Source organism: Pholcus phalangioides, unplaced genomic scaffold (genome assembly GCF_987345545.1).
Source record: "Pholcus phalangioides strain wild (caught in Gottingen) unplaced genomic scaffold, Ppha-v1.0 ptg000009l_1, whole genome shotgun sequence".
In the NCBI taxonomy this organism is placed as follows: domain Eukaryota; kingdom Metazoa; phylum Arthropoda; class Arachnida; order Araneae; family Pholcidae; genus Pholcus; species Pholcus phalangioides.
The window spans coordinates 60,705,289-60,732,193 of record NW_028301602.1 but is presented as its reverse complement, the minus strand read 5'-3'; the positions used below and the strand labels follow the sequence as shown (position 1 = coordinate 60,732,193).

General features: G+C 40.2%; 1 protein-coding gene across 1 annotated transcript in view; it reads left to right on the top strand.

The window, feature by feature from the left end:
• LOC149083425 (uncharacterized) overlaps positions 1 to 26,397 on the top strand; it is a 44,095-nt gene extending 17,698 nt beyond the window's left edge. Inside the window, exons 14-27 of the mRNA XM_089236831.1 lie at positions 2,656 to 2,720; positions 15,075 to 15,171; positions 15,337 to 15,389; positions 15,492 to 15,588; positions 16,177 to 16,302; positions 17,090 to 17,181; positions 18,150 to 18,298; positions 18,456 to 18,571; positions 19,544 to 19,658; positions 22,167 to 22,330; positions 23,112 to 23,200; positions 23,284 to 23,427; positions 24,764 to 24,926; positions 26,067 to 26,397. Coding sequence (XP_089092957.1) covers positions 2,656 to 2,720; positions 15,075 to 15,171; positions 15,337 to 15,389; positions 15,492 to 15,588; positions 16,177 to 16,302; positions 17,090 to 17,181; positions 18,150 to 18,298; positions 18,456 to 18,571; positions 19,544 to 19,658; positions 22,167 to 22,330; positions 23,112 to 23,200; positions 23,284 to 23,427; positions 24,764 to 24,926; positions 26,067 to 26,174 — 1,578 coding nt within the window. The 3' untranslated portion in view covers positions 26,175 to 26,397. The remainder of the gene's footprint in view (positions 1 to 2,655; positions 2,721 to 15,074; positions 15,172 to 15,336; positions 15,390 to 15,491; positions 15,589 to 16,176; positions 16,303 to 17,089; positions 17,182 to 18,149; positions 18,299 to 18,455; positions 18,572 to 19,543; positions 19,659 to 22,166; positions 22,331 to 23,111; positions 23,201 to 23,283; positions 23,428 to 24,763; positions 24,927 to 26,066) is intronic.
• The last annotated feature ends 508 nt before the right edge of the window (positions 26,398 to 26,905 follow it).

Sequence of the window (26,905 nt, the reverse complement as noted above, 5' to 3'; positions counted from 1 at the left end):
GAGCTTCCTCATTGGTCCAAAATTGCGCAGGCTGTTCCCCCCATTGGCTGGAGAGCGCATTTTCCTGATTTTCTTAATTCGGGACAAGTAACTGCTCGGAACATCGGAAGAAATAAGGGGGAAAACACCAGCTCTTAAGGGCTGTAACGCAAAAACACATTATTCCTGATAATTAGTGCTTCAAAATTGCAGGCATCGACTTTTAGATTACCATAGCCGATCGCTCAACACTGACTTGTAGACGCTGAACCAGCTCGGTTAGGCTTAGTTCACTCTTTATTCTCTCCATAAATTTCATGGTGAAAGGCTGGATGTCTGTGGCAAGTCCGCCGACAGGATCAACTGTATTTCCCACACTTGTATCCGGAGAATAATTCGGAGTAGATGATTTTTTTTGGGCTGCTAGGCCACTTGCTTGATTTTCTTCCCACATCAGTTGGGGTTCTGGGTGTCTTTTTCAGTATACGATCTTTCGGCCTAGTAGATGGTCCTTGAGAAGACTTGGCCTCTTTTTCAGCGTTTTTGAACTCCTTCGTTGTATGGAGAAAAACCACATTTTCTACGATTCGCTGTATGAAACAGCTTACATTTCGTACATTGTGGCTTGCCAACTCCATGTAGGGAGCAAGACCTAGATGGATGTTGAAGAATACATTTGACGCACTTTTTTCGCTCAGGAAATCACAGCATCCAGAGCTGTGATTTCCCCATCTTGGGCAGCGGAAACAGATGAATTTCTGTGTGCTCTTGCTCCTGAATTTCTCGACCTTTATCTTGAGATGGTCGATGGTTTTAACTCCAGTATCCTCATTGACTCCCGGATTTGGGGAAGATCGACCTTCCAAATTGGTAGTTTTCTTCCATATCTGCGTCTTCGAAGCTGCTGAATCTTTAAGACCTGAAAATTTAAATCCTGCAAAGAAAGAGAAATATCCTGATTTGAGGGGTTAAGTTAAAGTCCCTTGAGGATATAAGAGTCCGGTTTTTCACAATCTAACAGAAACGTGTAAAATTCGATGTCAGTGGACTCACAATATCTGGTAATGAGGCGGATGGTCATTATCATTTCACTGGAAGGACCATTACTCTTTCGTTTACAGTTTTGGCCTGAAATCCAGAGGGGCAGATCAAGTCCAAATCTTTGGAAAATTTTCTCCTATTCCCTTTACTGGAGATATGAATGGGAGGGGTTTTCCTCTTTCCGCCACTGTTATTGAACAGTCTGCTTCTCAATCGGAATGACCTCCTCCTCATGGTTTTTTACTTGAGACCTCAAAGTGGGCTCATGGCTGTTGAGTTATGGACAAGTCTCCTCCACTTGAATTTTTCCCGGCGACGGAAATGGAACCGGAGGGGAAATCGGGGCCACTGATTTTTCTGGAGATTGAATCTTGTTCTTCGATTTCTTCTTTCTCGCTACGTCACAGCATGGCACAGAAGCTCTCAAAGACGTAACCAGAGAGCCTTTTTTGGTCCTTCAACTTATCCATGGACTCCAGTCGTCTTGCAATTCTGAAGGTTTTCCGGAACAGAGAAGGACGTCTCTACAAGTTCTCTTGGTCTGTGGGAGGTCTGCTTCTGGAGTTAGAGCCTTCACAAGGTTCATCATTGACCCAGCTATGTAAGATCTCTCTTCGGTCTCCCTGTCATCAGATTCATTGTCCGTAAAATTTTTATATTTTCTGGGCAATACAAGCCAATCTTTCTTGTGACTCGGAAATAGCTTTGAATGGAGATAAAAGCATTTATATACCGTTCATCATAATCAGTGGGACAGTTTCTAACGGAAATTTAACTTCCTTGAAATTTTTTTGATACTTTCCAGACTTAAAAATATAGTAAAAAAATGGTGCGTAAAAATTACATCAGTGTGCATCATAAAAATGAAAAAAAATTATGGTATTGTACCATATTACAATATTCATTTTCATGTTTTCATTTCCACAGTGGTTTAAAACTAGCAAACAAATTCACACTTGAAAGAATCACAACAAGTTTTGATTTTATTTGGAAGGTGGCAGCAGGAATCACATGATAAAAATGGACCTGCGCCTGTACTGCAACAAGTTAAAAAATTAAGAAATTTGCCTCCTATCATTTTTGTTCTCCGGTTCACAAATCATTTCTCCTGTTCATGACGGTTTGCGAAATCGTCCATTCAATCTCACTCGTTCGCAAGTAGAAAAAGATTGAAGGGAAAACTTACTATGTACACGGTTATATAAAACATCCGTAATTTTACATTCGTCTATTCGACTTTATAATTAATCAAATTTCTCTACCGTTTTCCTGAATTTTTATTTTTTGTAAATAGCTAGCAGTGTTGAAATAATTAGATTTTTACCAACAAGATAAGCCACGGTCATGTGTGATCATAGTAGTAGTAGTGACGACAAAAATTATCAAAAGTTATACTGACAACCTTATCTCTTTCTGTGCGATAACGTATTGAAGGGAGAATAATAAAAAGCGATGCAACACAACATTGGACTCCCATAAAGTTTATACGAATGAAGCTGATGCAACATACAGCTGTCATTGAACACTGAAATAGCACTCTACAGCGGTATAAATATTATAATACTACTAATTGACCGCTCGAAAGAAAGAAAAAGTACGTACAATAGCTATAAACAGTGTCGCAAGTTGATTTAGGACATGACTGAACTCGTGACAGGAATTTTAATCGGAGTTTTGATTATTTTGGGATTGCTGATAAAGTAAGGAGAAATTTATTTCAGAACAATTTTTTTTTCAAATAGTCTATTAAATAAGTGTTTCCCAACGTTTCTGAACCCAAAATAAACTAAAATTACTGAAATAATTAGACAGGTCACCAATTTACGGCAAGTAGGCCTAATTTTTTTTTCGGACCTATGTGAAACCCATAAATATTAGTTGCATACGACTGAGTAATTTCAGTTGGAATTACTTTTAATTTAGTTAGAGTTAAATTTCCAAGTCTTCCTGCGGACTTGGCCTTATCCCATCTTCGCAGACCATAGTTTGAGAAACGCTGACCTTTATGTGAACGGAAAATAATAAATTCTAGATATATTTAAATTGACAAAAATAATTTAAATTAGAGAAGATCGATCTTTTCTAATTTACCACTTGTCTCTACTAAAAGACTACTTTTTTAGTTGTCTCCACTAAAAGACTTTTTATTCATTAAAATTATCGATTTTATAAATGATGTATTCAAAGGGAGATATTTCTTCTTAGCCAACAACACATCTGGTAGAAAGACTTTCGAATGATATGGAGATGAATTTCGGTATGGAAACTTACTAGTTTCTTATGGGAATCGAACTCGTGTCCTCGCGCAATCCTGGGCAAGCGAGCTAGCCGATACACCATAGAGACTCTTTTTTCTCTTATAACACACATAGTAGCGTGATGCGCTGAGTATTTATTACAGCCTTCTTGAACTACTTCTCTCTATCAACTGTTGCCACCCGGGACGGTTATTGCTGTAGTAAAAGGAGGTTGACTAACCAAACGAGGACAGCTTAGTCCATATTCCAAAGAATTTATAACTCATAGGCCGCAGTGGCCGGAAATGTGCTTTTGCGCATTTTATGTGATAAAACATGAAAATTACATAAATTAATATTTATTCTAAATCAAAAGACAAAATTTATTTGTTGAAAATCCAAGAATCGCTCTCCTCATTTCCTAGTTTTTAAAATCGTGATTCTGCGCGTTATGCTGCTGCAGATGTTGTTATATTGCACAGAATAAATATATAAATTTTTTCTAAATTTTTATTTATACATTGCTGCGAAATTTTCTAGCAAAGTAACATCCCGGTGTTTGGGGCCAGCGGCGTAGTACGCAGGAGATAACGGGGGGGGGGGGGGGGAGGAATGCACTGTCCAAGACGATCAAAATTTAGAATGCTTTTTGAAGGTTAGTTCGCTGGGAGAGATCCCTCGTGCTTCCCGAACCCAATATGCCCCCTCCAAAGGCCGATGTTGCGTACGCCAGTGCTCTTGATCTGGGTGTAGGGTATTATGATGTGGTAAGCCTGTGGTCTTGGTGCAACCTGGGTAACGCAAAATCTACCACCAGTCATTGTACCGCTTGATCATTGTTTGGCGCTTCATAACCTTGATGGTCCTTCCCCCAATAAGAAACACACTCCAATCCAATCCGAAGGTGCATGTGCACCCTCGAATGGTCGATGACACATATCGCAGCAAATCCGTCTGAAAAATATATTTGTTTTTGATGAAGTGCTGTTGTGCACTCGCCAAAAACACCCTCGACCGCACATTCTATGATCAAAAATGCTTCTTTGGATGTCTTATATTACCTCTTAAATTTTGTTCAATGAATTTAGAATCACCCTGTATTGCATGTGAGAAAGACATCAATAAACTACTGTAGAACGAACCCCTTCCGCCACCTATCAAATAAAACTGTTACGATTGTTCAATTGAAATTAGAAACAGGATTCTGATTAATGTAACGCATGAAAAAAAAACAATACAAGGTGATATTAATTGATACTTTATAAACAATAATGTTTATTAAATTATTGAGTCTATCTCGAGACTTTGACAGTTGTTATTTTTGAACGGTAAAATAATATAAGTAAAACTTGTAATACATCTGTTTTAACAAATACTATTGACAAAAATCTCGCTTAAAGGAACCCTTTTTAATCCCCAAATAAGTTTATATAGCAACAATGCTAAGGTAACCTGGAATTCCTTTAAAACGAAATGATTCCTCCATTCTCTTGGCGTTCGTTATAACGGGATTCGACTGTATATATACGAGAAACTTTTGGGAGTCTAAAGACTCGAGCCGCTTTGCTCTGTACGCTCTGAGAAAATATGTCAAGATTTTCTGTGATTGTAATGTATAAAAAAATTTTCGAACGAAAGGTAACTATGTATTGCGAGTTTGACTAACGTTGTTTTACCACGCACAAATAAAAACTGTCAAAATTTCGAGGCCAACTCGATAATTTAACTAACATTGTTGCTTATAAAGTATCAACTAATATATCATATCATATTGCTTTTTCCATTCGACATATTAATCAAAATCCAGTCTCTAATTTCCGTCAAAGAATTGTAACAGTTTTATTTGATAGATGGCGGAAGGGCTCTAGACGCTTGATTTCATACTCAGGAGATATATAATCATTTCATTTCATTTCATTTCATTCCGTGCACCGCCCAGGCTCTATCGACCATTGTCAATTTTAGCCATTGCCCGGATGAGGGGCTGGGCGATGTCGGGTGCTTTATTATGCATATAAAATATAAAATACATGACATTGAATATAAAAACACATTATTTAAAAAAAAAAAAAAAAAAGTATATACAGATTTAAATATTTCTATTATACAATTTATTCCGATGAGCTGTTCTGATGTCCCTTCCAGCTTTATTGAGCCCGAGCCCCCTGTTCCTCTCTGTGGCCAAGCGCCAGGTCCTGGACCCATGTCTTCCCTCGTTGGCTTGTTGGCTAGTGTGAGTCCTTCGTGTCACATTGGTCCAACCAGGTGCCAGGTCCTTCAGCATGAGGGGAGGGGGTTGTTCGATTATTCAAAAGCTCCTCAGCTTTTGGTTGGGTGCTTCACAGTTTAAACACTGATCATTGGGACTTTGTTTCTTGATTACTCTTTCACTGGATCATCCTATTTGAAGTCAGAGTCAGAGTCTTCCCATATTTCGACCGCTTCTTCTCTCTCCGATTGCTCTCCCTCTGTGTCGTATTCTTCGTCTTCTAATTCTTCTATTTCCTGGGAGAGTACCCTATCGACGCTGTCTTCGGCTTCTGCCCTTGCTCTCAGTCTTTCGCTCCTCCTCAGTTGTTGCGTTTCATGTGGAGTCTGGATGGTCTCATCCCTCTTGGTGTGGAGATGTTCCTGGTTGGCCTCTAGGAATTTAACCAGGTCCTTGATGGTTTCCATTGCTTTTCCATCTCTCTCCATCCTTTTGAACCATTCATGCTCCAACTGAGGGAGCGGCTTAACCAGGTGGAAATCTGAGGTCTTTTCGCACTCTGTTGCGTAATGCAATGGGCTTCCGACTCCTCCACACAGGCACTTGTCATTGTTTGAGATCCCGAAGCGGAGGAAGTGGGTGGGGAACGGCCCGTGGCCCGAGAAGAATATCGTCTTCTCTCTGCTCCAAGATCTCTCTCTCCACTGTATTTTGGGCAGGACCCTATGGATTAACTTCCCATGTGTGGCGGGGTGGTCCCAGAATTTCTGCCACTCTCCAAGGATGTGAATCTTTATTATCCTTTTTGCAGTCGCTGCTGGAATCTTCTTTTCCAGGAGGATCGTACGGCTCAAGGTTGCTGCCTTGGCCAATCGGTCCGCCTCCTCGTTCCCTTTTTCTCCGACATGGCCACGAACCCAGTTCAATTGGATGTTTGGATTTTTTAATAGAGCCCTGCGGACGGTCCTGGCGTCCTCGTGTCTCGTGAGGGGGTCTCTTATGGCTTCCAGGCTGGATCGGCTGTCTGTGTATACTTTGGACTGGGTCGTTGTGTTTTCCAAGCTGCTTACCGCTTCTCTTAGAGCGAAGAGCTCCGCCTGGAAAATCGTGCACCCTGTCAATATCCTCTGCTTCCACTTCTGGGTTACTACGTCATCCTCGTATCTCACAAAGGCAGCACCCGTTCCATCCTGGGTTTTAGAACCGTCTGTGAATATGGTGGTTCCTTCGTATGAGATAGGGCCCGTTTCTTCCAGGGTGATGATCTGGCTCTCCCGGATGTCGGTGGCGGGGTGCACATCCCAGCCTATCCTTCTCTGCTCTAGCTCACTCCACTGGTATTGGGCCTCCCCCAGACTAATGTTCCTCTTGAGTCTTGTCACCATGGCTGCTTTGGCGACATACTCCGTCTGAGTATCTGAAGACTCAGTGGGGGAACTCCTGCGATGGCCTGCATGGCTGCTTTTGACGTCTTGTGGTAGGCTCTTGTGAGAAGGTGCAGGAAACCTCCCTGCAGGCTGTCCAGCTGCCTCTTGAGCTTCTCTGATGGGTCCTGGTACCACGCAGCAGCTCCGTATGTTATTATCTTGATAGCCACCTGGTCGTACAATATCCTTCTGAGCTTCTGCGTTAGTCCCCATCTTGGGCCTGCCATGCTCGCCAATGTTTGAAGGTTAGCGTTCGCCTTGGCTCCCTGGGTTTTTACGTGTGATATCCAGTCCAGGTCTTTGTCCAGAGTGACCCCAAGATATTTCATCGTCTTCTTCCATGGGATCCTGGTTCCCTTCATCCTTATCTTGGGTCTCTTGATTCTTGAACTGTACCACAGGTAAGAACTTTTTTCGATTGCCGGCTCCAGATCGTTGTTGTGTAGCCAATTGGCCATCTGATCCAGAGTCCTGGTGGCCTTTCCTTCCATCTCTTTCCATTTCTCTGTGACCATGACTATGAGTATGTCGTCCGCAAAGGCCTGGACTCGTACTCCCTCTTCCCAGGACTGTTTAAGTAGTCCGTCCACCGTGACGTTCCACATAAGGGGGCCCGAGCACGAGCCCTGCGGACTACCTCTCGTTTGGTCATGTTCCACGAGCTCACCTCCCAGCTCCATGCCCACTTTCCTGTCTTTCAGGAGATGCATCAAAGTCTGTGTTAGATCTTGTGGTGCGGGAATCTGGGCAAAGATCTTTCTCAAGTTGGTGTACCGAAGTGCATCGAATGCGCCCTTGATGTCGATGGACACCAGCGCCACGTGCTTTCCTTGTGTCCTGGCTTCCTTGATGCTGTCGACAACGTCACAGAGTGCTTCGTCCGCCGATCTTCCCATTCTAAAACCATATTGATTCTGGTGCAAGTATTGGTGTCTCTCCAAATGGTACATCACCCTCTGGACTAGGATCCTTTCCAGAATCTTTCCGGCGTGTGGGAGCAGGGTGATTGGACGATACGACTTTATGTCGTCCACTGGCTTTCCTTGCTTTAGGATCAGAATAACCTTTCCCCTCTTGAAAACCTTGGGAAATCTCCGCAGCTCCAGACACTTGTTGTAAAGCGCGGTCAGGAGCTCCGGGTGCTTGCCATTAATCGCCTTCAATATGGGCACGGTAAGCCCGTCCGGGCCCGGAGCCTTCTTGTTACCTGTCCTGCTCAGCGACCGCTGTACTTCCTTCTGGGTGATGTTCGGTTCCATCGGACCAATGGAGGGCTTTTGGTGGTTCTGGCCCCTTTCTTCCTCCTCGTCTGCTTCTCTTCCCAGCTCCGCCTCGTCAGTCGGGTACAGGGTTTTGAGTTGCCTGGCTATGGCCTCTTCCATCGTCTGGTCTTCTTCTCTCATGATGATCTGGGCCGTGTTTTCTCTTCTCTTGGCCGTCACTCTGTAGACGTTGCCGAAAGCATCCGTGGCCTTTTCACAGTACTGACGCCATCCTTCAGTCTTCGCTTTCCTGAGCATCTTTGTGTACTGTGCCTGGTGTTTCTTGAATTCGATGCACCTGGTTGTCTTGAGTTCTTCTTCTTTCGCCCTCTTCCATCGCCTGTGTCTGGCTCGCAGGTGCTTCCTCTCTGTTTCGAGTTGCTGCGTCCACCAAGGTGCAACTTTCTTGGTTGGTGGTTCTTTCCTTGCCAGAGTCTTGTCCGCCATTTCTCTGAGGCAGTCTAGGACCTTTTCAGCGGCTTCGCCGAGAGTTTCTCCGTTGTCCGCTCTCATGATCCTTCGCAGGAGCTTAGGGATCTGGGCCGCCACCCTCTTGACAAATTTTTCCAGTCTCCTGATGGACGAGCTATACCTAGGTTTTGGGGGTACAAGACCTTCCGTACGCCACTGGAAGTGGATGTATTTGTGAGAACCATGGGTGACTTCATCTCCGACATGCCATCTTTCCAGTTCTCCGGTGTCCTTCCAGAACGTCTGGTCCGGCCACCCCCTCTTCTCATTGTGCTCGTAGGTCGGTACTACATTGCCCCTGCTGGCCACTTGGAGTTGGAGCTCCATCGTCAGATTACGGATCGACCTACCTCTCTCGTCATCCTCCCTGTAATTCCAGTCTGAGTGGTGGCCGTTCAAATCGGTACCGATTATCGTTGGTTCTCCCCACTGGCTGAGAACTACCTCTCTGATCTCGGCAAGGGTTTCCTGGATTTCGGCTGTCGGTGAGGAGTAGCCGCTCATAATGACTACCTCCTTGCCATTGACCCTTGCTTTGATCGCTGCTGTGTGCTGACCCAGCTTCAGCGTGGCCGCTTCTATATTCTTATTGCAGAGAATTACGGCTGCTTTGTTGTTCTGGGATTTCCACTTTCTCCACGCCTGCGGCATGCCTTGTAGTGCACCCCTCGCCGTCCACGGCTCCTGGATGAGGAGGACATCTACTTGATTAGCCGCTACTTGTTGCTCTAGTAGGAATGTGGTTCGTCTGGCCCTATCTGCATTGAATTGCAGAAACTTGAGTCCTTGAGGCTGGGCTACTGGTGTCTGGATGTCAACTGGACGTGAGGTTTCCTGACACCTATCTGCTGTAGGCACCGTTGTGCTGCCATCCGTTTCCATATCTTTGTACTAACTTTAGGGTGTCTTGGGCGCCTAATTCTTGTCAGGTGCTCCTCACTGGGGCCTCACCTTTCTTCTGAACGTGACAGTTCTGATCGATGGGTAGGTTCCAGTACTGTCCCTGACATCTTCCACTGTCGTGATTGATCTGGACAATTGTAATTCTCTTCCGCCTGGGCAGTCCTTCGCTCCGTGCCTATCGGCGCATCTCGCCGAGCTTTTGAATTGCGTGGCCCGGTGGCCCATGGCTTGGCACCTCAAACAGCGTGGCGACGGGATGAAGCTCCGAATTTTCGAGTGCCACTTATTAGTAGAGACCACCCCTTTTTTCAGCGCTGCCTCTAGTGTCCTGTTCTTTGTCACTTCCACAATTTGATGCACTCCCCCCGCAATTCTCGCTTTGAGCTGCGACTTGATCACAATGTCCTTTCCTGCCAAGTCTAGCGCTTTTTTGAGAGCCGTCACTATATTTTCCTTGCGTGTAGCGGCTGGAATGTCTCTCAGAAGAATTGCAGTCCTCTTGGTCCTGGGAGGCCGTGCCGTCATGACTTCGCGGAGGTTTCTGTCTGTGGACAATTCCACCTTGAACGATTGTGCGTTTTTTATGCTTCTGAAGTCCACTGCAATTCCCTTCTGTATCGACCGGATCCCGGCCTGTGATTCACCTATTCCCTTGCTCCTCAGGTGCCGAGTGATGACGGGTGCCAAAAGACCAAGATCTTCCGGGTACTTTGGGTATACCAGTATTGTATTTATCTTCTCCCCGTTGGATATGACCGCGGCGTATGTTCTTCCGTGTTGTGTGACATCGGAGATGCCAGCCATTATCCTGAGTCTTTCGTTGATGTTGGGTACTTTCTCGTTGGCTGTGCGCTCAAGAATCCTCGTTCCAACCCGTGGGCTCCAAGTGATTCTCTTCGTACTTCCAGGGTCCCATCGATGGGGCAGGGCTCCACTGGTGGTGTTCCTCCCGTCCGGGTCCTCCTGTAGAGTATGTCGATGTGTATGTCGAGATGAAGATTGGAGATTGCGGTTGGGATGATCAAGAGCTTGCTTTGGACCCGTAGGAAGGGCATGTATAGGAGATAGAACGAATCGAACTCTGCGGGAAGATATTTCCTTCTTCTTTTTGGCTTTTCGCTTGGTAACTGTGATGAAGTCGGAGTCAGAGTCCAGCGTCGCCTCATCAACTGTTTCGTAGGCAGACATGTCGGACGGAGGACTGTCAAGCGAGGAAGATATTTCCGTGAAGATATTTTCTGGGAAAATATTTCTGCGGGAAGATATTTCCTTCTTCTTTTTGGCTTTTCGCCTGGTGACTGTGAAGAAGTCGGAGTCAGAGTGCAGCATCACCTCATCAACTGTTTCGTAGGCAGACATGTCGGCCGGAGGGCTGTCAAGCGCGGAAAAACCATGGCCTTCCTCCGTTGATTTATGGGATGAAGGACAATCTTGAAGTAGCGGCTTTGTCTCTTCTATAAGTGAGTCTGTTGTTTGCGTAGCAAAAGATGTTGTAGAAGAGCTGAGAGACAAAGCCGCTGAAGATGTAGAATTATTGGCAGTAGTAGTAGCGGGAAGGATAGATGACGGTTCAGCAGAAGAAGAAGATGTCGATCGTGTGCGATTTTCCCGTTGAGGTTTACCCACATATTGTTCTATGCCGCTGGTTTGCGTATGTGAATCTGTCCGTTCTCCGAGTCCTTCAATCCAATTAAGGATTATGTCTAGAAGTTTGTTGGCTCTTTTCCTGGGTTTAAGAGGTATGTTGTATTCGAACGATGGGGTTCCTCTAACACCAGTAAAAGAGTTAAGAATTTCTTTTATGTCTGTAGCCATGTGCATGATGTTCAAGTATTTTCGGTTGCGTTCGAAACTATGGAAGGTGAAGATCTGTTCACTATTGTCATTATCCGAGGAATAGATTTCAGGGCTAAGTAGGGAGGAAGGGAGGGCTTTCGTAGGAGACAAGGTTGGCAAATTAGTGACGGGCGATAAAGCTGGAACATGTTGAGAGCATTTCTGTAGAAGTTTTGAAGCCGATCTTGTAATTCTTTTTCCAGAGAGGGAACTTCTTTTGTTGATATAAACCTGTGGTGTCGGTGTAGCTAGCTGGGTGAGAGGAGCGACTACGTTGGTGACTGCAGACGATTCGTTGGAGCAATCAATGGCATATTTTAGGCCCGGACATTCATTTAAACTATCTTCATAGTAGGTCGGTAATGAATAGTCCGTTGCAGAATCAGCTGTTGGACGATCTATAGTCTGTTTGATGGTTTTCTTCTTAGCTTTATTGGTTTTAGCCTTTTCTTGCGTCGTGTTGACAGTATGTTCCTTGAATTTATGCTTGTGGAGGCGCTTGGTCTTGGATTTAGGTACAGAGAGACCATGAGGCATCGACGAGGCGGAGAGTATTGGTGATGAGGCGGTAACTGTCGAATGGGTGTGAGCATCTTTAGTATGTTTTGGCGAGTGCGTCTGAGGATATTTCATGAAGATCTGGGCCAGAAGGCCTTTCGCCTTGGAAGACTTCGGTGTATCTTGAATTGATGTCATAGCTGTAGTATAAGGAGAATTTTTTGCATGCTGGTTCGTGTCATGCGTAGATGGCGAAGCATATGATGAGCGTTGTGTGTCAGGAGGTTGGCTGTATGCGGTTTCTTTACTTTTCTGCTTCTTAGAAGAGTGACAATGGCTTCTTTTTGGGCGGTCGATATATATGAAGGATGGATGCTCCGTACAGCTGTCTTTCCCGAGGTTTTGGCTATTGTTTCGGGATGAGGTAATGTTTTGGCATGCAGTAACTGGTGTCGTCGTCATCTGGGGGGTCCACATGAGTCGTAGCGTAACGAGGTGCTGGATCCTGTTGAGTATGCTGCTTAGGAGGCTGCGACTCTTGTGCAGGAGAGGATCCGGCAACTGGAGAGATGTCTTTGAACAGATCTTCTAAGATTTCTCTGTCCACTTGCGGTATGTCGATCGTTTTGGACGTGATAGACATGATTGGTACAATAGATAAATACAATGAGCTAATCACAACGAATCAGAAAATTAATTGGACACAGAAACATAGGGGAAAAAACTGATTCGCAGGATTTAGAGTTCTAAGCTCAAGAAGAAATATATGTAAGATGTCAGAGTTAGGAGACAGAGATTGACGCCTATATATATATAGAAATATGAAAAATAGTTTATTGAAAGGAATAAAGTAGCGTAAAGTAGAGTAGATTGATCTTGTACTCAAGCCATTGTATACAGCTCATCCTTAATGTTAATGTACACCGTATTATAAAAAATCGTAAAATCGGGGATATTTTGATAACTAATTGGTCGAATTGAATATAAAATATATCAAAGTTTTCAGAAATATATAAGCTAATTCAAATCTATAAAAAGGAAAGATGTAGCTGTGATAGAATCTCAAATCCGTTAGTCTCGTTGTAAAATCGAAGCTTATTCTAGATAATTTGCTGAAAATGAAAAATAGGCTCAAATAATCATTTATATATAAATCTGGCAATAGAATTATTGAAAGGCATTGTAAAGCTGATCAGGGAATAAATTTAATAATTTCAGCTCGGTATTACCGAATATACAAGGTCCATCAATATAAAGACATCTCTTATCTTTGCTAGATATGGCGAATCGTTCCAAAAACGGAAAAATATTCAAAAATCACACAAAATCGATATATTTCCATGATATTTCAAGCAAGTGATAATTAAGAGCGACTAATAAAAGAAAAATAATAAGAATCAAACTCAAAAAGCAGCGAGAAGGTACTAGATGAAGGCCCCGAAGAAGTCGCTATGCTGTAACATTGCGAAGAGGAAGGTGTTCACCGCGATGGTCGTATCTTCCGAAGTAGTCGTTCGATTCACTAGCGGTTTTCACCAGGGTGTAGCGGACATGCGGATGTAGAAGGGCACATAAAGAATCCAAGGATTGACACACTGCAAAATAATGAAAAGATGAATTCCAGGAATATAAGCACGGAGCGTCGCAATTGATAACTTGCTTAGTTCGTGCCTTTTAAAAGACTCATGAGATATATAATCACGGACAACTCAGGTGAACAACCTGCATCATGATTTTTTTTAGTTCAACCCTTTTGCCAGAGTTCTTGTACGGGTGCTTTTCAACTGGCGCTTTTCAGCTTACAGGGCTCCAACCTCGTGAGTCCCGACCATAAGTTCAAGCGGACACGGGAAGGATACTCTCCACTTCCCGCAGTAGGACCCGTACTCTGAGATCTTTGGTGGGTAGTCCCATGTCAGACTCTTCACGGGTCCCTCTAATAGGAATTTGCAGTGTGAAAAACAGAATCACATCTGATGAGACTCATCTCGGGGTCCCTAGGCAAGCCCACTTCCATTGTGGGGGTGATGCAGGGACCTCAGTTGAATTGGAGCTTCCACGTAAAGATCTGGCACAATAATTCATGACAATAAACGTGTGAATTAAGAGGTGCTGCCTAGGCCCCTCTTCCATTTTACCCTGGATGTATAATGCTGTTGGGACAACAGTAGGGCACACTTTTTTTGGGATGAAATATTCAAAAATTTGTATGAGTTCTGTCGAATAGCCTCATTATCATCAAGGATTCCGATTAACAGCCTTATAACCATCAAGGGTTCCGTGATAATTTTACGCAGGAAACTTACTCCTGAACAGAGATAGATACACATAAATAGGCAATCAAAACATTGCGGAGCCGAAACAGCACCACCTTAGAGAGACTTCTAGTATGGTGTTGCTGAACGGGGCATTGTCGGAAGATGAACAAGGAATCCAACACAATCAACTTTTGCTGAGGGGGTTCGACATTTGGAAAAATGTTGATAAAGAGTGGAAAGATCCTTAACAAAAAAGAAAAGGAACCTAATTTTTTTCACAAACCACCTACTCTAGAGATAGGGGGCCCTTTTTGGAAGTGCAGAAAAGAAGTTGCGTTGAGATGAATTAAGCATTGAATATCAAAGAGTGTTTCAACACTGAAAAGTATTGCATTTACTTGCACTTATTTATCCACTCGCGCTTTCCCTTCAAAACTATTTCAATGTTTAAAAAATTCGGAAGAGTGAAAGCGTCATAATAAATCTGTCATTAAAAATGCCGCCCCTGTAATCATGCCACTGTAGGTGGCCACATCGTTACCTCATGCCTGGCGCCGGCCCTGGCTGAGGAATGCTTTCTGCAGGACCATTAAAAACGATGATGTGTTAAGAGCGACAGATCCAGGCTGTTATACTTCTGGTTCTGGCTGTTACACTTCTAACTGATATACTTCTGGTAATGCGAAGTGTGTGTGTGTAAAAAATAAATAAATAAATAAACTGATTAAGCTGAGGAAGACTCTATATAAAGAATTACTGCCTAATTAATCTATGATGACTTAGTGCAGCGTGCTGCTGTGGGTGTTATAAAAGAAAGTTGTCTCGCCATGGTGAATTTGTTAGCGCGCTAGCACGGATTGCAGGAGAGAGGCCATCTTTCCGATGTTCGAATCGGCATAATATCTAGCAAGTGGCTTTCCCAGATATAATCGTGTGGTTTTTTTTCTAAACAGGTATTTCAAATCACCGAACAAGTATTGGGAGAAGCTGAACGTACCATGCTCAGATCGAACATCACGTTGGGATTCATCTATGACTGCTTTCGACAAAGTGAGTAAAAAAATTAATAACTTTTTCTAAAGGAATTAATTCGGTACTTTCTGTTTGTCACAACTGTTCCCAATGATGAAACTAGACTTCATTCACTGATTTTTACTAGTCGTGACAATATATTACTTAAAAGTCGCTTAAAATTTCCTAAATTTTTCTGCCTAGGAATTTCATAAAGTATATACTTCGCGACTCAAAAAGTATGGAAAAATTTATGGGTAAGTCTTATTTTACACACGTGGTTTTTCGATTTTTTAGATAGAATGTATCTTGCAATTTACTGATAAAAAAGAATTTTTTTGTTTTTTTATGTATTTTAGGAGTTTTGATTTTGGGAAACCAACTCTAATGATCAGTGACCCGGATCTGATAAAAACCATATTAGTAAAAGATTTCACTACCTTCCGTAACACTCAGGTGAGTGCATGTTCTGTATATCGCAAGTATAGAGAACATCTATTTATTTTCAGCAAATTTTTGTTGGGAAAAAAAATTTGTAGCTATTAAGCTAAAAATGGAAACAATCAGAACAATGTTTTTCCGACAAATTAAAATCCAAACGATGAGAGAAAACCTGATCCTTACGATCATCCTTTAGTGGGCGTCCTTCGTGATAGCGGGTCTTTTGGTTCTTTCCATCCGAGACCATCTTATTTTTTATCTTTTGAGAACGGAACCCCTAGTGTTCCGAAATAATCGTAACGACCAGGTTTCATCTTATCATTTGGATTTTAATTTGTCGAAAAACGTTGTTCTAACCGTTTTTATTCCATTTTGTGGCAAAGCATTTGCTGTTTTTGTGCAGCTACCGAGCAAGTTCAGAAATCTAGGAGGTAAATTTGCAGAAATATTAAAAAAATCTGGGAAATACTTTAATTATTTTTTGTTGTTGTTGTTGTACAAAATGTGCATTTTTGGAATACAGGCAGTTAAAAAAAGAATAATTAACTTTATATGCGGAATTTCATACAATCTTTAGTTATTTATTTATTTATTTTAATACAGAATATTTCTGATATAATACCGCCTCACGAATTTTTGGGGAAAATGCTATTCATGCTTCGAAACGAACGATGGAAAAGGGTTCGAACTATTATCAGTCCTGTTTTCACCACCGGAAAAATCAAAAAGGTAAATAAATCTTGGAAATATATTTTACTGAATACATTTGATGACGTCAAAAAACTGCATATTATCTGAAAATTACATTGGGTAATTTATGTATGGGTAATAAAAGAAATATACCATGTGTACATGAATGAATATCCCGACTTTGCAGGGCTACTGAAAGAAAACTAAACAAAGTACAAACTTGTTCATCGGAAATCAAAAATAACAGTTGAAAGTTTAAAGTCAACGAAGTTATAAATGTTCAATGTGAGCCCCTTTAGTGACACGAAGGATATCGAGGCTGTACGATAACTCATCCCTCACGCTTTTCAGCATGACTGGTGTGGGGGTTTGAAAGGCTGCAGATATGTGTGTCTTAAGTTCGTCAACGTCATTTCGTAGCGGTAGAAGAAACATTTAAAAACCCACGAACAGCTAAGCACTGGTGCTGTCACCTGACTTCCATATTTTGAAGTAAAGATGGCAAATGCTTGAATTTTCATGTCATGCAAATATCATGTTGAAGGTCTGCCTGCTCTCTGCGCAGAGACTTTTTCAAATGGGGGACCGACTCACATTTGCACTTCGAAGTTAAAAATCCGCAGAAAACCAAATTTGGCCGACCATTTCTGAGCTGCCATTTGAGTTCGAACCTGGATCTTCACGACGAGAGCCCAGGGTAATGCTCACACGACTGCACAGCGGCTAGTACTGAATAACATCATCATATTACCATCTCTCGATTCATTATTTATTGAATTCATAGTATATTTTTATTTATTCTTTAATATATATTTTTTCCGTTTAGACTGCTCCTCACGTCACCGAATCAACGAAGACGCTTCTGAGAAACTTTTCATCTTCAGTGAGAAAAGGAGAAAACAGCATCGACGTTAAAAAGTTTGCGAATTATTTTCCGAATTTTTATGTTAATGAATCCTTGAAACAAGTACTAACATGGAAAGTAGGAACAAATTTTAGTGCTGATTTTATATAATTTCAAGCAATTAACCAAACTATTTGTAATTTTCAGTGAATCAGATATTCTTCTCTGGTTAATTATTTATAAATCATGGATCAAATTCAACTCTCTATTATTTAATTTACAGTAGCAGTGTGATATAAAAGTTTCAGACTATATAATTTTACGACTGATCAGATACGGAAATCTGGCTGAGTGAGAAGATACTGATGTTTCAGCAAAGAAAAATTCATCTCTGCCCTCACTACCTCGTGAGGGCAGAGATGAATTTTCCCTTCCTGAAACATCTCAGCCAGTTTTCCGTATCTGCCGTGTTAACAAAAGAGAGTGACGTCTTTCGTCATATATAATTTTATTATATCTGTGGTATTATAGCCTAAGTCCGAGGATGACGTCACTCTCCGCTATCCATACAGAGCTTTTTAACAGCTGGCTGATGCGAAAACATATTTTTGGAAAGACAGAAAGTTGAATTTTTTCCCTCTTTAAAAAAATATATCTTCGCATCAGCCAGTTGTTAAAAACCTTTTTATAGCCTATTGTTATAATTTTCGAAATTGAATCAGGGGGAAGTATTTATCATCAAGGTATGTAAAAATGAGATGAAGACAATTTCAAATACCACAAAAAATTCAATTACTATAGAAATGCATTTTTCTATGTTTTGTAATTGAAAATACAATGCTGAATATGTTACTGTAAAAGGGATAAATCAGTTACAATACAGAATAGCCGATTACTATGCATAATCGCTGATTGTCTCGGTAAGTTTGATGAATTTATCGCTTTTACCGGTGATAATGCATATTACTTAAGCGTCGTTGGTGAATTTGGTAAATGTTGAAAAGTTGTTATTAAAATATATATATATATATAAACGTTATAGATATTACGAAGCCTTTGCGATGGATTTGATTGCAAATGTAGCTTTTGCTATGAAGATTGATTCACATAATGACCCTCAGAATGACTTTGTAGTTAACGCTAGAAAACTATTTGGCTCGGACTCTTTTAATTGGAGATTCCTATTATTCGGTAAGTAACGCTTCACCCATCATTTTCTTTCATCAGTAATATGTGGATGAGATGGAATTGAAAATATTGTGATATATATACTGTATACGGTGGTTGTTTTAAATTAAATGAATTATTTTATATAAATAGTTTTTTTTGTTTTTGTTTTGTTTTGAAGTCTTCCTACCGAAATTAGCCAAGGTTTTCGATCTACCAATAGTTGAACCTACATCAAAAAACTTTTTCTCCACCGTTATCACCACAATAATGGAAGAACGCAAGAAAAAACCAGAGGTAATTAGGAAATTACATGTACGAGCATACTTTACAGTTCGCTTGTTGTGTTAAATAGTGGTAAGAAGAGAAAAGTTTGTTGTACAGTAGATACTGGTTATAATGACACCCTTCGTACCACGGAAAACGGACGTTATATTGGAAGGTCGTTATATCGAAATGTTAAAAAAAAACCATAACCGTAACCATAACCATATTCAGCTTTATATAGTAATTTGAAGGAACAAAAATTATATATTTTTTATAATGAATACATTTATTATAATGATACAATGAAAATATATCTGGCTGTAGAAAAAAATATTGAAATAAATAATATACAGTTACATGTTATACTTACGAAAATACTGTATGTGGACAAACCCTGCACCTTCTATTTTTTTTTAATGCATGCAGCAAAATAATGAAAAAAATATTGTAAAAAAAAAACACCCCGTTTTATAGAGTGTCAACTTCCGGCAAACCTTTGAATTCGAAATATAAAGATATAGCTTCCGTTTATTTAAGACTGCGTTGTTAAATGAATAATTTCCAGCGTGAAAACTTAAGGTTACTTACCTGTATATTAAAGATGCCAAGTATCGTGTCTCCCATCGATAAATCGCGCTGTGAAATTTAGAAAAAGTTAAAAAATCAACCGCGTGGAAGTGAGCCACCATGTGAGAAAATAAAACAGACTGGTAAGCGAAGGGGGCAGGGGAGGGAGAGGGGAAACGAAGACCATTCTTTCGTAAGAGTTATGCTTGTTTCGTGTTATACTGGTGCTGCCATCTAGCCATCTACCTTCCACATTTTGAAGTTACATTGACAAATTGCTGAACTTTCGTGTTACATAAGTATTTTGTTGCGGACTCACCTACTTCTCACCTCCGTAGAGAGACTTTTCCGAATGGGAGATCGGCTCTCAACGGTATGAGGACTGTAATATTGCGTTCTAAATAAAAATTTGGCATATTTTTTTTTACTTTTCAGAAGCACTACGACTTCATCCAGATGATGATGGACGCTTCAGCTGATTCAGAAGATCTGGATGAGTCAAAATCGCCCGTGAAAAGCAAAGAAGATGAAACCGTGATCAACAACAAAAGTGAGAGTCCAGGAATGAGAGTTTTATAAATGTTATTCGATTAATAATGAATTCTGTATGACTCACAAAAAAGGCTAGTTGGGGTTGATTAAAAGGTTTTAGTAGTGCTAAATGAATCAACTACTACTACTACTTAACTGTACATGTACCGCGTAAACATTCTGTGGAATTTCTAACAAATTAGTACACGCTGGTAACGAATTAGTACATGTGTGTTCCGAGTGTATGTGGCCCTAACGTATTTATGTTATCAGAGTTATACTTGTTTCTTGTTGTACTGGTGCTGCCACCTGTCTTTTATATTTTCAAGTGAAAATGACGGATGCTCGAATTTTTATGTTATGTAAGTATCGTGTTGAAGATCTGTCGGCTCACTTGTCTCCCATCTGAAAAAGTCTTTCCGGAGGCAGACCTTTAATAGGATACTTACATAACGTGAAAATTCAGGCATTTCATATTTTCACTTGAAAAAGTGAACGGCAGATGACAGTACCACCGGAACTTGAAATGCGTAACTCTGACAAAATAAATACGCCAGAGCCTCAGTGCGGCTCTGGCATCTTTATTCACACATTCCGGCGTGTACCAATTCGTTAGAAATTCCACAGAGGAATGTTTATGAGTGCATGTGTTACGGCCAGAGCCCGTCATTGTTCTGAATTCGGGCTTCATCCAGGAAGTTCGTGAAGTGGCTGGAGATGCCTGACGAAAGAAAAAACATGATTAGGGGTCATCGGCAAACTGGGGTATTGTTTTGTGTGATTATTATAGCCATTTATAATCATGGTCAGCTATGCCAACTCTAATGATCAAAGGAATCAGAATATCAATATCTTAGGAAGATTGGTATCGGTGTTATAGGGATCTCCAGTCACTTTCGGCCAATGCCCGTAATTACACAGAACTTCAGACATAGACGATTTCGGTTTTGGCTGTAACACATGTAGGGGTCAAGTTGTACTACTAAATGAACTGGGCTTCAAGAGATTTCGGCAACTGGATAAGAACAGTGTCAGTGTCCTATTGTTCATTTATTCAGTTATACTGAATGTATAGGCATTTTTTAGGTATAGGTATTGTATGAATCTCTCTGTCATTTATACAAATACAACGCCACAACAGGCAAATTGCCCAACGAGGTGGCTGACTTAAGAACATCATGGATCCCCGAGCCCCTACCTACTACTGCTACACCACACATGCACCCCCCCCCCCCCCGCGGAACCCCCCAACGAATCGGTAAATGCGGGAATGTGCGTGTACGTGTAGTGCAACCTGACGTATAGTTTGTTTCTGTGTAATGCTTGTTATGTGTAGTGCTGTCATCTGCCCCCAGTTTTTCTAACTATGAGTGAAGTGTTATGGTTGAATGATTTACCGTTGTAGGACTGTTGCTCGCTGTGGCGAGACTTTTTAACGGGGAGATCGGCTCGCATTTGCGCCTTGAAGTTGGGAACCACAGAAAACCAACTTCAGCCGACCACCACTGTGGGGTTCGAACCCGGATCCTCGCATCACGAGTCCGGCACTGTAACCACTCGACCACCACAGCGGATTTGAAATGATACATTTTTTACAATATAATATTGTAAAATAGGACTCACTATCGATTACTTAATGTCAATAAAAAAAAATTCTTAAAGAAATTGCATAAACAGTTAGAGTTGATATTGTTAAAAAAAAAGTTTTATACTATGCTACTTGTAAAATTCCATCATTAATTAATATCTATGTATATAGAAATGTCCTCTCCACTTGTTTATACAAGATTCATTGATTGGTTATTGTGGAGATGAAGATTACAAGAAGGGAATTCATCTCTGCCCCCACGGGGACTCGAATCCCGGTCTCTCACTTGTCGGACGAGTGCTCTACCATCTACGCTATGGAAATAGATTACCGGCCGTATTCACCAACACAGTTTAAACTACAATCGCTGGTTAAACGATTAGTGATCGACGCGGATTGGTTTGGTTAAAATCCTGAATTTAACCAATCCGTTTAGATCTTCAATCTTTTCACCTGCGATTGAAGTTTACTGTTGGTCAATACGGTCGAGAATATTTCAACTTTGTAGTTGAAGCATTCTACCTGTTTCTATAGCTTAGATAGTAGAGCACTCGTCCGGCAAGCAAGAGATCGGGGTTCGACTCCGTGTGGGGGCAGATATGAATTTTCTTCCTTGTAATCTTCATCTTCACAATAACCAGTCTTTCAATGAATCTTGTTCAATATCTATGTTTTTAATTACTATAATTAGCAATAATATTCTGTTTTCATGGAAATTTCATGGAGAAGAAACCCAACCTGATATGATTCAACTGTTCATATGTTATACATATTTAAATCTGCCTGAAGAGTCACCTTCCCCTGTAAAGCCAATTTTTTCTGTGGTCCTCCACATTAGTTCATTTCTATCAGAGAGTGAACAACCCGAGAGGCCAATTATTTCAATAAAAGAGTTTGTCTCGCGTCAGAGGTTTCATTGTACATCTAATTTTTTTCAAGGGCTGACGAATCAGGAGTTAATGGCGAACAGCGTGATGCTCTTCTTCGTTGCTTTTGGTACGACGTCTTTGACTCTGTCGTTCTTGTCTTACGCCCTTGCTACGAATCCCGAATGCCAAGAGAAACTCATTCAAGAAATCGACGAAACTCTTAAGGACAATGAGGTAAAATATTTAATAATTTCAATATCACTATACATCTAAAGTTAAGATAAAAATAATCCTTATTCAAATTCAGAAATATTAATGTAGACATTGAGGAAAAATGAAATAAATTCCGATTAGAACGAAGGTTTTAACCCATGGGCCACAGGATCATTCAAGATGGGTCGTACAAATCCACTCAGGGCCAGTGCTTCTTGAGCCACGGGCCACCGACCTAAACTTGGGTCGCAGAGACTTCCAAGACAGGTCGTTCAAATCCCTCACGAGCCTGAGATTCTGGAGCCATGGGCCACGGCCAAAGAGGGATATGCAAAGGCTTCCGAGATGGGTCGCACGAATCCACTTAAATTCTGTTTTGAATGTACGTATTGCGTCACTAGTTTTTCTACTTTCGGAGAACGAACAGTTCCATGAGCCACAAAACTGATGGGTCGTACAAATCCACTCAGGGCCAGTAATTCTTGAGCCATGGGTCACCGACCTAAACTTGGGTCGCAGAGACTTCCAAGACAGGTCGTTCAAATCCCTCCCGAGCCTGAGATTCTGGAGCCATGGGCCACGGCCAAAGAGGGATATGCAAAGGCTTCCGAGATGGGTCGCACGAATCCACTTAAATTCTGTTTTGAATGTACGTATTGCGTCACTAGTTTTTCTACTTTCGGAGAACGAACAGTTCCATGAGCCACAAAACTGAACTTGTTGATTTTGGGCAGCAGAAAAAAGTTAATGCTAATAAATTAATCATGAGACTAAGCTATGAAAAAATATTTTCTTTTTTCAGCTCGAGTTGACTTATGATGTTGTCCAAAATATGAAATACTTGGATATGGTTGTTTGTGAGACTTTGCGGATATATCCCGTCGCTATCAGGTAAGCCCACTTCACATAAGGTTTGTGAATTTTAAAACTCTATGTAATTCTTTGAATTAATTTAAATAATTGATGCATTTAAGGACGGAAAGAGAAGCCGAAGTCGATTACGTACTTGAAAAAACCGGTACAAAACTGCAGAAAGGGACTCTAATCGCAATACCCATTTATGCTCTGCACCATGATCCAGATATCTATCCTGATCCTGAAAAATTCGATCCGAACAGGTATTTATTTATACAATAATGTTGACCGAGGTCTATACATGAGAATACGGTTAATGGTGACAGAAAAATGTCTTACATTTTTCTAAAATATAAATTGGCGTGAGTGAATCATATCGGCAGTGGAGGGAAGAGCAAGTTCCACTTAGCTATAGTTTGCGGAAATAAGCAAAATTTAAAGCAGTCGGTGGAAGCAGAGATTGGTGTTTATCTTATATGGATGGTGAAGTCTGCTAGAGATATATGTTGGCTTGGAGATAATACCGGTGGTATCGAAATTTAAATGTCCATGGGGAATTTTAAAAAGCATGGTTAATCGAGAAAAAAAGCGGTAAATACTTAGAAGGAGAAGATTAACTTTACGTTTTAGTTCGGAGAGAGACACAAAGGAGGACCAATTGTCGTAGATAAAGCGGGTGGATTTATTTGGCATTGATTCCAACTTCCCGATACTGCTAGCAGTGTAGGGGTCCCAAATTTCAGAGGCATAGGTGAGAACTGGAAAAATATAGATTTGATGACAGGAGTCTACCATCGCGAGTAGAGTGTTTAAGGTTTCGGCGAAGGAAGAAGAGTTGATTGAGATATTTTTACCAGATGTAATTGATATGTTTATTCCAGCACAGGCCTGCTGAAATAATGACACCTAGGTATTTATATTGAGAAACCTGGGACATAGAGGAGTTTATTAATAGAGTATGGAAATTCGAGAGGTGAAAGTTTACGTGAAATTCTCATGGAACCGTTTTAGAGATGTTGAGAGCCATTTGCCATGAGGAGCACCGTTGGGAGATGGAATTGAGATACTGTTGGAGAAGTTCTTGGTCAGACTCACTATTTATGGTGTGGTAGATTACCCAATCATCAGCAAAATGTCTAGTGGTACAGTTGAGGGTTTCAGAGAGGTCGTTGATAAATATTAAAAATAAAAGTGGGGAGAAATTACTGATCCCTGAGAGATTCCAGAATTTACGGTGGCCTATGGAGAGTTGTGGTCTTTGAAATGGACATAGTGTTTACGGTATTTTAGGAAGGCTTCCACCCAATTAAGCAATTGAACGTTTAAGCCGAATCTGGAAAGTTTAAGAAGTAATTTGTCGTGGGGGACTTTATCATGTGCTTTAGAGAAATCTATGAAAATAACATCAGTTTGTAAGCTTTTATCGACGGCTCCCGAGAGGTCATGGATGAAAAGAGCCAATTGAGAGGAAGTGTAGAGAAAACGTCTAAAGCCATGTCGATTAGGGGAAAAAAAATGTGTATCGTTAACAACATTTTGAAATCAATATACAAAAATAATATACGTGTTGATTAAATTAAATCGGTCGATTGATTGCAGGTTCTCTCCTGAAGAAAAAGCCAAGCGAGACCCATACGCATATATTCCGTTTAGCGCGGGGCCTCGAAACTGCGTTGGAATGAGGTTCGCTCTATACGATATCAAAATGGCCCTCGCTTATGTGTTGAGTCAGTTCAGGTTCAAGAAATGTCCAGAAACTCCGGTAAGTACTGTAGAGATGCTCAAAGTCTCAGGTATGATTAGTAATTTGAACCCATCTGCAAAATATGGAATATTGATGTTTTTTGTTGATGTTTTTTTTCGAAAAAGCATGCACCAAAATATCATGAAAGAACATTTTCCATATTTGAACATTTTATCTACCAGATTATGAAAAATAGAATGACAGGAAAGTGATTATAAATATAAATAAAAGTATAAATATATATAATGATAATAAATAAATAAAAATAATAAGTATATAGATAAATAGTTTTCAGTTCTAATGGAAGACAAAAAAAAACAAATACGGGTTTTCAAACAATTAATTATTATATTAAAAATGATCTAACCTGGTGCTTTCAAGTATCCACGGTAGATGAAGAGTTAACCCTTCCAGTGATATGCCCGAATATATTTTGGGGTTTTGTAATACGATAAATAAAGCCGGCCACTGACGGGGGTTACATTCAAAAACGATAGCAGGGTTTTCAATTCAAAATTTTAAAGAGGACTTCAACTCAAATATTATAACGGGTTTTTCAATTGAAAAATTATTTCTGGATTTTCGATTCGAAAATGACAATTAGTATTTCAATTCAGAAATGATAATTAAGGTTTTCAATTCAGAAATGATAATTAAGGTTTTCAATTCAGAAATGATAATTAAGGTTTTCAATTCAGAAATGATAATGAAGGTTTTCATATCAAAATGGTAAACAAGATTTCGACTATTTAACGGGACTATATAAAGTATTTCGACTTATTTTATAACGGGTTTTTCAATTCATAAATTATAACGGGTTTTAATTCAAAAATGATAACGAAGATGTAGATTTTCAAAAATGATAGCGAGGATATTGGTTCAAAAATGATAATGAGAATTTTTATTCAAAAATTGTAACGATATCTTCGATTTCAAAAATTGTAACGAGAATTTCACTTGGAAAATGATAACGAGGATTTAATTCCAAAAGTAGTAAAATATATTTCAAAAGAATTGTTCATTCAAGAAACAAAACAAACATTACAAAAGCAATAAAATTTTATTGATTTGAAATATTCCGATACGAAACTAAAAATAACATAAATTACATCAGTCATAAAACTTATAAGCCTCTAATCACAGATTTTATTTCCCTAGGTTCCTCTGCCACTCGAATCCGGTGCTCAAGCTCCGCTTCTGACGTCCAAAAACATAATCTTGCGACTTGAAATGCGGACTGATAATGTACTTAAAAGTTTCCACTGAAAGTGCTTTGTTATGTAAAGATTAAGGAGACTTCAACAGTTCCGAATTTTCATCAATGTTTCGCAAACTTATGGCAAATATTTACTATTATTGGAGATTAATATCTCATTTTGGATCATGATTTTTGTTGTATTAAATATAGAATCGAGTAATGAATTTTTAAATTTTCATTATGTGTTTTGAAGCTTTTTTTTGTTTTTATAATAAACTAATAAAGAAAACCGTAAACTTCATTTTGTAAATTTATTTTTTTGTGTATCAATTGCTATTTTTAGTTCAGCTTTGTGACCCTCTCCTCCAGTTTCAGGTATTAAAATTTAATCTTTAACATAAAGGGCTTGAAACTCAAACTCAGCATATGGCCCATCAACTATATGTACGATGGGTACGGGCCATATTTGATAATATTCTGTCCTACGTGGGTCGTAATCTTCGAACGAAAACATTAACCAATTAAAAAACGACTCTAATTAAAAACCATTTTTTTACACAGGCAAAACCTTACTCAAACAGTTGTTACTATCAGTCTAATTCTGAATTTATGACCATTTATTTCAGTATTCTGAATTTATGACCATTTATTTCAGTATTCTGAATTTATGACCATTTATTTCAGTATTCTGAATTTATGACCATTTATTTCAGTATTCTGAATTTATGACCATTTATTTCAGTATTCTGAATTTATGACCATTTATTTCAGTATTCTGAATTTATGACCATTTTTAAAA